We start from the raw sequence: 11,739 nt of genomic DNA on the forward strand, positions 1-11,739 counted from the left end.
CCTTCCAAAACAAACAAACAAAACATGGTTAACAAATAACCTTAAAAAGAGGTAGGACCCGCAAACCCTGCTCTCCCCTTACTGAGCACGGCAGACATCGCACTAACCTTCTAGGGCAGAGGCTTTAATGACATTGCTTTCCTATTAGGGACATGGAGCCTGAAGACCTTCCACCCCCCGCCTGAGGCCACCAAGCTCCCCTCACCTAGTAGTCCTACCTGTATTTCATGCAGTACTTCCTTCTCTCACCATGAAGAGGAAGAAGAACGCAGAGGTGAACACTAAAACACCAGTTAGTAAAGGTAAGAGACGAATGGTTCAAAAACATAGCTGTATATAGGGTGGACCTCCCAGGCCTGACTGATGGCAAGAATTTAGACACGAGACCCTCCCTCACCCCCACATATCTGCGCTCAGAGTTCTCTTGGGGTCTTATATCGGTTGTCTGTATAGTGCTATGGTAAAATACCATGACCAAAGCAACTTAGAGATTTAGGTGAATGGCTGTTCCCTGGGTAATTCTTCAGTGGATCTCGGTGTTGTTAGAACACTTTCAGGGTCAATGTTGGGATCAAGAGGTACAAGCTTCCTTACAATTTTTAATTACAGTTTTGGTCAGAGGGTGACTTTCTGAATTACTGCAGTCCTTTTACTGTGTGGGTCCCAGGGATCAAACTCAGGTCCTCGGGCTTAGAAGCAGATACCTTTTACCCGCTAAGACATCCTGCTTGCCTTGCAACGATGTCTAATGGCAGAGGGCTTCACAATTAAAAGTAGTATTACTTCTCCTTTCCCAGCAACCCGGCTCTTTGCCTAGAGGGAGTACTTTCCGGTTTCTTGTGGTAGCCAGAAAGTGCTGCTTTCATAACCAACTATTTGTGTATCCATTACAGGTGTGAAATTTCCATTCGTGTATCCATGACATGTGTGAACTATCCTTTCGTGTGTCCATGACATGTGTGAACTATCCATGTGTGCATCCATGACATGTGTGAATTATTCTTTTGTGTATCCATGACATGTGTGAACTATCCATTTGTGTATCCATTACATGTATATCCGCATGTGTGGAAAAGTATGCATAGATGCTTTTAGTATCTATAGTATCTATAGTATCTATGCATAGTTTTTCACACGTGTGGTAGCTTACTCTGGGTACCGCAAAGGGCTTTGGTTCACTTTTGCTAGAATTGCTCTGAACACTCAAATAATTGCCTGGAATGTAGGACAGTGCACAGTACACATCAGCGTTAGTCAATGCTTGCCCTTTAAAGGTTTATTGTGAATGAGTTTGCATCCCCATTAAGGGTTTATTGTGAATGGGTTTGTATCGTTATTAAAGGTTTATTGTGAATGGGTTTCCCTACTCTTAGAAACCGGAACAGCCTCACACCTCCTTCCTCCTCCACCAGCCACACCTTTACCGAATCCTGATCAGACACCAAGCCAGCTCTCTGAAAAGAAGCGAAGAGTTCCAACCGCGTTGCTGCCAACTTGGTACAAGGTAAGCTGTGGGTTCCTTCCTTTGATTAGAAGCTAGCTTGGCCTACAGAAGGCAAGGGCATCCCCACCTTTCAGCCCAGCTCAGGGGTCTGCCTTAGTTGTACATTCCAACCAGGACCACCTCAGGGAAGGGCATTTTTCTAAGAGATGCTCCCCTCTTTCCTAATTTCCACTCCTGATAGGACGACACCAACATCCTAATTTCCTTCCTTCTCTTTCTTTAAGATTTATTTTATTTTTAACTAGGTGTATGTGTGTATAATGTGCATATGAATGCAGAGTCCTGGAAGCCAGAAGAGGGCATCAGACCTCTAGAACTTGAATTGCAGGCGGTTGTGAGCTGCCAGCCATGAGTGTTGGGAACTGAACTCTGGTCCTCCCCAAGACCAGCTGAGCACTCTCACTACCAAGTTATCTTTCATGTTCTCTATAGCAGGTATTGCCACCTGGAAATATCATATATTTTAACTTGTTCATCGCCTGTCTCTTCTTCCCCATCTGTGAGGGCAGGGACCTTGTCCCTTGTCTTCTGATGAGTTACTGACACATCCCCTCTGCCCAGAAACAGATGTGATAAAAGGCGGAGATGGAAAGGTCTTGATGGGGAGTGGGGTGTCCATTTTCAAAGGTAACACTAATGCACCTTGCCCTTTGTGGGTGAAACGTTTATTAACTCATAGATAGACAGATAGCAGTATGGCAGGGCCTCTGAGAAGAGTTCAAACACAAAAGTAAGGGAGGGGAGGTCCCTTCTTATAGGTCTGGGGTGGGGGAGAAAGTTTCACAGCATGAGCCCTCATTCAGGTAGCAGGGATAGAGGAAGGAATTCTTCAGAAGGAATGTGGGGCTTCTAGAATGTCAGAGAAGAGGAGGCATGCCTCATTGACTCGTACCCATTATACTCTCTGATGTCACTTAGTCTGGCAGCCTGAGATCCTGCAAATTATCTTGTTGAAGTAAGAATGATGCCTGCCCTTCTCCTGGAATCTGGGTACCTGGGGAGTTAGTTAGAGATTGGCAGACAGACTCTCCCTCAAGAGGGGGCTCACCCTTTTCTTTACAGAAGAAAGAGGCCTCTGCGAGCTGACCTGGCCTGAGCAGCAGTCTGGTCTGGACTTTTAACACACTTTTTGCATCTGGGCTGAAAGGGTGATGGACAATGGGTGTGTGCATGGGTGAAGGAAGGAGCTCATGAATGGTTCTTCTGAGGCAGCTAGCCTTGGCGCAGTTGCCCTGGAATCCACATCTCCTTACGCGGGCACTTCTGATTTCCCTTTGGGGATGCCTTGTCTTCCCACCACTTCGGATGAAGCTGATATTTTTCTTTAAATTCTTTTATATTAATGACTTTTGTAACGCTATCCAAGATTTCAATTTAGTATCATTTTTTGACAGTTCCACACACACATACTCTATCATGACTGTATCCATACACACACCCATTGTCTTCTCTCGCTCCTCCCATCCCTACTGTGTCCGAACTCGCACCCCCCCTCCTATTTTCATACCTTTCTTTTTTGGCCCATGAATGTAATTAGGGTTGGTTGCATTAGCATGGGTGTGGGGTTATCTCCTGGAGCATGGGAAAGTTAACAGTGGTTACACCATTGAAGAAAATGACGTTCCCCTCCCCTGGCAAACATTAAGCACGGATAGTTCCTAAGGTGGGGTCTCGCTATCCCCTCCCCCTGTAATTATGGGATGTTGATGGGCCTACTCTTGTGCAGGTCTCCACAGCTGCTGTGTGTTCATGAGTGCAACGGCCATGTCATATCCAGAAGACAGCATTTCACAGCCCTCCTCTTCATCCTCCAGCTCTTACATTCTTTCCACCTCCCTCTTCTTCAGTGTTCCCTGGGCCTTGGACGGGGCGATGTAGGGAGAGGCTGATCTGAACCTCACCCCACTTCCAGGCTTACTTGGGGAATAGCAATTGATTCAAGGCTGGGCACTGTGACTCAGTCCTGACCAGTGAAAACTGGTCTAGAGACTTGCTTTGACCTCAGGGTTGCTCAAACTGCTGGGACAGAATCCTGGAGGGGCACTGTGGCAAATGAGAGTTCCAGAGGAGAGATGGGGAGAGATGGGCAGCCATCAGCAAGTCTGAAGTGCCTGGAGGCTCACATGGGCTTCTGCTCAGCAACTGGAGGACTGGACCGTCTTTCCTATTAGCAACAACAACACACACATGCACACATACACAATGCACATACAGAGATACACACACATGTACACACATACATATATACATACATACATTTATACGCCCACATATATATACACATACATTCACACACCCACATATATATACACACCCATATACACACCATACATATACACATATACATCATACACATATACATTCACAGAGACATACCCACTATACACATACATATACACATACACCACATACACAGAGATTACATACATATACACATACACATACATATACACACTATACACATATACATACATTTACACATATACCTACACATATACAGTATACACATACCCAGTATACACGTATATATACACATACCCAAATACACCTATACTCACATACTACACATACATACACGAATACACATACTATACATATACACAAACATACACTTACACATATACAGACTACATTTATACATATACATACACATACACATTGGACACATACATCAACACATACACATATTCACTATCCACCTATACATACATAACCACTGTGTATACGTACACATATACTACACACGTATACATACCTACATATATATATACCACATGTACATATCCACCATACATTTACACCACACAGACATACTACACAGATACATATACATACACATACACCACATACACATACACAGAAATAATACTTTAAGACTCACAAGGAAGTTATAAGAATTGCACAAAGGTCACCCGATGTCTGGAATTTGCTGACATTTCTCCTATTGCCCTGCCATCTGCATACTTGTTTCCAAAGCCATTGAGCATAGAGTGCATGCATTATCACACCCCCCTTCTAAATACTTCAGTCTGTGTTTCCTAAGAACGGCGATTGTTTTCAGTGCTGGAGATTGATCTGTCCATCAGTTACTCTTCCCATCTCACAGATGTGGAGACAGAGGCGTGGGAAGTCACTCCTCCACGGACCCCCAGCTCGTTGATGGTCAGGGGAATTCAAACCCAAGACCCTGGCGCTGACTCCACACGCCCCGCCCCTGTAACTGTAGAGTGCTCACTCTAAGGCGATGCTAACCTTCTCTCCTTCCTTCTGTGTTCTTCTTTCCTCTTGAAGCTCTTTCCCTTCAGTATTGACCTTCTGAGTGACCTCGCTCTGCTCCGCTCTGCTCTACCTTCCTCCTCGTCACTGGATCCTCAGCTGTCACCTACTCTTTCAAACATGTGGAGAGGTCTCCTGGGCATGTTCTAGCACCCACCATGCCACACTGGGATGCCCCCGAGGCCGTGTCCAGGCCCCTTCTCCCTGCTCTGCACTGCGTGCTCTAGAAGGACACACATTTGGCTGTGGCCATGTGAAGTGTTTAAATAGAATGGTGCTGCGGTCTTTACATTATAGTCTGTGTGTGAGCATTCAGGGCTGGCCGAACCAGGGACCTTTGATCTTGTTCTTCTATAGGGTGCTAAGGAGCGTTCACCCTGGTTCAGCTCACAATCTGAACCAACAGAAGTGGGGTATAGGAAAGGAAGGTCCTTTTCTTTGGTCCTTCTAAAAGCAAATACTGGGCCAGCGAGATAGCTCAGTGGGCAAGGGGTGCCCACTCTTATCAGTGAGCCATCTCTCCAGCCCCTGAGTCTTAAACAGTGTAAAAGCTTTTGCTTATGTCATAGCTTTCCAGTATCTCATTAACCAAACCTGGGTCCAGAATGGGAAGACAGTGCCTGGTCACACAATCCTAGCTTCATTTCTATTGCTGCAATAAAATACCATGGCAGAGTGCAACTGAAGAAGGGAGTTATTTGGCCTGCAGTGCCAGGTCCCAGTCCATTCCTTACCGTGGAGAAGTCAAGGCAGGGACTAGAAGCATCCCATCCACAATCAAGAGCAGAGAAAGGAACGCACCCACGCTGCCTGCTTGCTTAGCACCCAGCTAGATATCTCTACTCTTATACTCTCCAGAGCTGAGACTATGAAATGGTGCAGCCACATTCAGGGTGGGTCTTTCTATCTTAATGAACTCAATTAAGACAACCCTTTCCCCAAGAGACCTACTTGATCTAGACAATTCCTGACTGAGACTCTCTCTCTCCGGGTGATTCTGTGTTGTGTCAAGTTAATAACAAACAAATGATCACGCTGAGGGCCAAAGAACAGGTCAACAGTTAAGGCCACTTCCTGCTCTTGTGGAGGACCTGAACTTGGTTCCCAGCACCTACATTAGGCAGCTCACAGTGACCTGTGACTCCAGTTCGGGAGGATCTGGCATCCTCTTCTGGCCTTCACAAGCACCTGCACACATGTGACATAAACCACACACACACATATACACATTAAACACACACACACACAAATACACACACAAATAGTATGGACTTAGCGCGAAGTGAGAAGGTACCAGGGCCATCTTCGCAGTCTGCAACGGTGTAGAATTTTGAATACAACTCAAACGCCCACCTCTTTGCATCTCCTCTCCTGGGCCAAGGGGAAGACGAGGCCTCGTATGAGCGGTAGTGGGACTTTGGTGTTATAGGAACCAGTGATCTTCAAAGATGTAGCTGTGTACTTCAGCCAGAAAGAGTGGCAGCTACTGGAGCCTGCTCAGAAGGACCTGTACAAGGATGTGATGCTGGAGAACTACGGGAACCTGATCTCTGTGGGTAAGGATGATTGGCAGTTCCTTCTGGGTTCACAAGGGTCTGTGGGTCGCAATTCCGAGAGGCTGTGGTTCTTTTTAACAATCCTCCACTTCAGAAGTTTAGTTTTTAACTCATATGCGGGGGAGGGGGTGGAATGTATTGAGAATGAATGCCTACGTCTCCCACTCCCGACTCCTCACAGGCACTGACTGCTCTGGCTTAAGTCAGAGGAGCCCAGTTAAGCCAATCCTGGTGGCCAGTGGGGCCAAGAATGGGTTGATTGACTGATATGGTAGTGGGCTCCTGGATTAGCAGAAATCTGAGCTGCTGTGATGGGGGTGGGGCAGGACAGGGCTAAGGAGGCAATTGTCTCCCTGTTCCAGTTGGCTGTTCTTTGTGAAAATCTCTTAGCACTATCCTTTCTGGGCAGACATTTGTTTAGAAAGGGATTCTTGGGAGACATGCAACAGTTTTTTTTTTCTTCTTTTTCTGTGGAACAGAATATTATATTTTCAAGCCAAGACTGATTACCAGATTAGAACAGGGCGTTGACCTTTTCGCCAAAGAGAATGATGTTCCTGGAGAACACCAGCAAGGTGAGGCAGGAGTCAGCCGGAGCGACACCTCTGCAGGTGAGTCCCAGGGCCATTCTAACGTCTGTTAGTCATCCCTGTCCTCCGTCATGCTGGGGACTTGACGGGTGACTACAGAACTTGATTCATTTGAGGCAAGCTGTGTCTTTCTCCTAGCCCCAGAGGTGCTGGCATTCTCCAGTTTGGTACCGTACTTCTTCCTTCCCTTTGCCCTCGGGTTTGCAGGTGACAGCCTGACTCTAGACTTTCATGCTGGGTCTCTTTCCCTTGAATGATGATTCTGCACTGTTTCTCAGATATTGCTCCCACCAGAACATTTTACTTTTTATCTTTGAGTGTGTAAATATGTGTGAGAGAGTGTATGTGTGTGAATGTGTGAGAGTGTGAATGGGTGTGTGTACATCTGTACAAGAGTGTAAGAGAGTGTATTGTATGAAAGCGTGTGTGTGAGTGTGTGGGAGTGTGTGAATGTGTGAGTATGTGTGTGATTGAGTGAGCGTGTAAGAGTGCATGTGTGTGAGTGTGTGATTGAGTGTGTGAATGTGAGTATATGTGAGTGTGTGTAGTGTATTTGAATGTGTATGAAAGTGTGTGTGAGAGTGTGTGTGAATGTGAGTATGTGTAAGTGTGTGATTGAGTGTATGAGAGTGCATGTGTGTGAATGTGTGATTTGTGTGACAGTGTGAGTATATGTGAGTGTGTGAGAGAGTGTATATGAGTGTGACTGAGTATGTATGAATATGTGTGAAAGAGAGAGAGTATGTGTGTGTGTTTGTGTGTCGTGTCCTCATGAGGGGTGGGTACACGTGTAGGCCAGAGCAAGATATCAGGTGCCTCCCTCTGTCTCTCTCCATCTTATTTTCTTAAGGCAGGGTCCTTCACTGAACCAGAAGCTCACCTTTCTGGCTGAGCTGGCCAGCTAGTGAGTTCTCAGAATCCTCCTGTCTCCGGCCTAGGAGAGGAGGTGCAAAGAGGTGGGAGCTAGTTTCATGGCCTACACTCACCCACACCTAAAGATGTGTACACACGTACAGGAAGATTGGAATATAGTCTCTCCATATGAGAAGATAGGCTCTCCATATGAGAAGATAGGCTCTCCATATGAGAAGATAGGCTCTCCATATGAGAAGATAGGCTCTCCATATGAGAAGATAGGCTCTCCATATGAGAAGATAGGCTCTCCATATGAGAGAAAATATGCACTTTTTGTCTTCCTGAGTCTGCCTTATTTTTCTTAACACAGTAGTTTCCAGACTTTCTTACATTCCTTATCGAATCTGCCTTATGTGACAGGTATAAGAACAATTGTGAGTTTCAACGACCCTAGCACCTCTCCATTAAAATAACTAAACTGTGAGGTGGGAATGCTGTGGGGGCATCATCTTGGGCCTTGTGGCTGCCAGGACAAAGAGAGTCCTGGTGACGTACACAGAACATAAGCTTACCTTCGTAGTTCTGATGTAGGAAGTCCAGGTTTGGGATACAAGCCCTAGGGAACCCTAGGGAGAACCTTCTTTTGAATCATAGGCTCTTCTTCATGTGCTTACATGGCATAAAGAAATCTAGAAAGATCTCTGGCCTCTTTTTAAAATAAAGATCCCATTTATGGGGGGGGGTTCATCCTCATGACATAAATGACCTCTCAGGGGCCCCACCTGCAAGTGCCATCTTATTAGAGATTAAGCAGGAAGGACGCCAGCATTAAGTCAATTGTAGAGCTAGAACATCAAGAGCTCCCGTAGACTGCTGATGGAAGTGCTGACTGGTGAAGGTGTCTGGGGAAAATAACCATCAGACAATACCTACCAAAATTGTACATCTCTATCATGGCTACCCCAACTATAGTCCCAGCTACAGACATGATAGGAATGTGCAGTTCTATCCAGAGTGCCTCAGACTGAGGTCTACCCAGATCCCAATAAGTGAGAAAATAGTGAAATATATATCTGGAATATTCACATCAAGAGATATTATAAATAATGCAAGGGAGAGAGAACCATAATACAAAATAATGAAATAATGTGGGTGACTCTCACACATAGCATTAAGTGCAAAAGTTCAGGTACTAAAGAGAGCATATTGTAGCTGCTCTTAAGTTATCTAAGAGCAGATAAAACTAATTTATAATATTAGAAGCCAGGGCTGGGGCAGTGAGATGGCTCAGCAGGTAAGCACTTGCCACCAAACTTGACAACCTGTATTGGTTGGATCCTAGAACCCATGGGAAAGGAAAGAACCAATTACCACAAGGTGGCCTCTGACTTCCTCATGCAAATTGTGGCACACCCCGTCCCTCCCCCATTACTTAAGTTCCAAGAATGTGAAGACAATGACTAGAAGGAAAATGAGAAAGGGTTGGGGTGGAAATGGTTGCTTACCTGCTTCTGAGAGTAACCTTGGTGCTATAGACATGATTATATTCACTTTGTGAATGCCAAACAAATATTTTATATTTTATACTTTCTTGCATATGTTATAATCTAATTATTAGTAAACATTTTTCATTAAAACAAAGCCAGACATGAAACACCTGTTTGTGCCTAAATCTCCTTCATGGAGCTGGAGAGATGGTTCAATGATAAGAGTGTTTACTGTTCTTGCAAGGACCAGGATTCAGTTCCAAGCACCCATGTCAGGCAGCTTACAACTGCCTACAACTCTAGGTCCAGGACATTTGATGCCCTCTTGTGGCTGCACAGGCACCTGCACTCACATGCATATACTCATATACAAACGCATGCTCACATACAGGCGTGATCACATACAGGTACACGAGCGCGTGTGCGCGCACACACACACACACACTTTTTTTTTTTTTGTAATTCAATCCTTTAAATCTCGTTTAGGAAAGAAGACAGGGAATAATTCGAAGACAGAAATCCCGAAGCCAGACAATTCTAAGACAACGTCATGGGAGAAGCAGAAGAAAGCAGATCAAGGGGGTGGTTCCAAGAGTTTGAGTGCAGAAAAGCCTTCCAAAAGCGATGTCAGGCCATCTCAGAGAAAGGAGAAGTGTGGCCCAACTTCGACAAGAGAAGCAGGCAAAGCAATTATTCCCGGCACTAAGGAGCATGGATCTGTGACCCCAGAAACATCTTCGAGTAAAGAGCCAGCAGCTACAGCACCACGGAGCACCCCTCCTGAAAAGTCGACTTCGGGGAAAGACTCTCATGGAAAAACACAGTATGGCAGCAACTCCACCAAGCCCAAGCGTAAGCCTGCCCGACAAGGTAAGAACCACTTTAAATGTAAGGAATGTGGGAAAACCTTCAACCAGACCCTCCACCTCGTGGAGCACGAGAGAATTCACACAGGAGAGAAGCCCCACAAGTGCGACACCTGCGGGAAATCTTTCAGGCACCTCTCGTACTTCCTTACACACTACCGAATTCACACGGGGGTGAGACCCTACAAGTGTAAGGAGTGTGGCAAAGCCTTCAACAGCAGCTCCACTCTCAACAATCACTGCAGGATCCACTCGGGGGAGAAACCCTTCAAATGTGATGAGTGTGGGAAAACCTTCAAGCAGAGCACGAAGCTCACCCGCCACCAACGGATCCACACGGGAGAGAGACCATACAAGTGCGGAGAGTGTGACAAATGCTTCGGCCGCAGCTCGTCGCTGAGGGAGCACAAGAGGATCCACACCGGAGAGAAGCCGTACCGCTGCCAGGTGTGTGGGAAATCCTTCAGGGTCAACTCCCATCTTTCGGAGCACCAGCGGCTCCACCTGAAGGTGAAGCCCTACAAGTGTGACAAGTGCGGGCGGCACTTCCGAAACAGCACTTACTTAGCAGAGCACAAGCAGAGCCACGTGCCCGGAGCCCGAGTGGACTGCTCGGAATGCGGGAAAGTCTTCGATTGCAAAGTAGCCCTTCTTAAGCACCAGAAAAGACACGAGGCGAACTCCAGGTATCGGTGCAAGGGATGTGGGAAAACGTTTAGGTGCAAATCAAGCATCCAGAGGCATGAGAGGCTGCATGCTGGGGAGAAGCCTTTCGTGTGCACAAAGTGTGACAAAGGTTTCACTGACAAAACTACGTTGAACAATCACTTGAAGATCCACTCTGGAGACAGGCCAGATCCGTGTGCCCAGTGTGGGAGAACCTTTAAGAAACTGGCCACCCTGCTGCTCCACCAGAAAAAGCATGTGAAAAAGAAACCTGCCGACAATGTATAAAAGACTTTCTTTAGCCAGAACTCACATCTTTGGGTCTTTGGAACTAAGTCGAAATGAGAGAAACTATATAAGTGACCAGTTTCTTCATTTCTTAGTAGCTGTTTACTTTTAAGCTAGTAGTTGTCCACAGAAGACTGGTTTCAACCCTTCCCCTACTCGGAGCATTTGTGCAATATAAAGAGACATTTTTTTTGTTATTATTATTCCAGCATTAGGTGCCACTATCAACTGGCATCTATGGATATAGGCAAAGGGTGATATCAAATATTCTACAATGTAACAAACAGACTCCCTTGCCTTCCAATAACTAAGAATGATTTTCCTCTCTCAAGCAAAAGCCATATGGGCATTTGGAATTGAGAAGGAGTTCAGGTAGAGTTTTCTCTGTCAGCCACTACAGTAACCACTAACTAGGCATGGCTGTTTAAATGCTAAGGAACCAACATGAACTAAACATTTAAAGGCAATCTCTTGGCTGCATCATCAACATTTCAAGGCCTCAGTGGGCAATTAGTTTCTCTGGTCACTGATATTACAGACAACTAACATTTTCAACACCATGGGAGACTCTGTTCAGAGCTCATTTATGTCTTAGTGATCAATAATTATCTCGTGGGATGTCCCTGAGAAACTAGGACACAACTTTGTGAT

The 11,739-nt window shown here is 45.7% G+C and overlaps 1 protein-coding gene across 1 annotated transcript; it reads left to right on the forward strand.

Annotated features, from left to right (window-relative positions):
- Positions 1–250: 250 nt before the first annotated feature.
- Positions 251–11,095, forward strand: LOC130869569 (zinc finger protein 485-like). Its single transcript, XM_057761844.1, has 5 exons — positions 251–302; positions 1,413–1,504; positions 6,210–6,336; positions 6,816–6,947; positions 9,755–11,095. The coding sequence occupies exons 1-5, from the start codon at positions 251–253 to the stop codon at positions 11,086–11,088; spliced, it is 1,737 nt and encodes a 578-aa protein (XP_057617827.1). The 3' UTR covers positions 11,089–11,095.
- Positions 11,096–11,739: the final 644 nt, after the last annotated feature.

This window comes from Chionomys nivalis, chromosome 2 (assembly GCF_950005125.1).
Source record: "Chionomys nivalis chromosome 2, mChiNiv1.1, whole genome shotgun sequence".
Classification (NCBI taxonomy): domain Eukaryota; kingdom Metazoa; phylum Chordata; class Mammalia; order Rodentia; family Cricetidae; genus Chionomys; species Chionomys nivalis.

Excerpts from the sequence above, each read along its gene's own strand:
- LOC130869569 (XM_057761844.1), top strand. The coding sequence starts at position 251 with ATGAAGAGGAAGAAGAACGCAGAGGTGAACACTAAAACACCAGTTAGT. Across the intron at positions 303-1,412 it reads TAAAACACCAGTTAGTAAAG|CCACACCTTTACCGAATCCT; the intron begins GTAAGAGACGAA and ends CTCCTCCACCAG. Across the intron at positions 1,505-6,209 it reads TGCTGCCAACTTGGTACAAG|GAACCAGTGATCTTCAAAGA; the intron begins GTAAGCTGTGGG and ends TTGGTGTTATAG.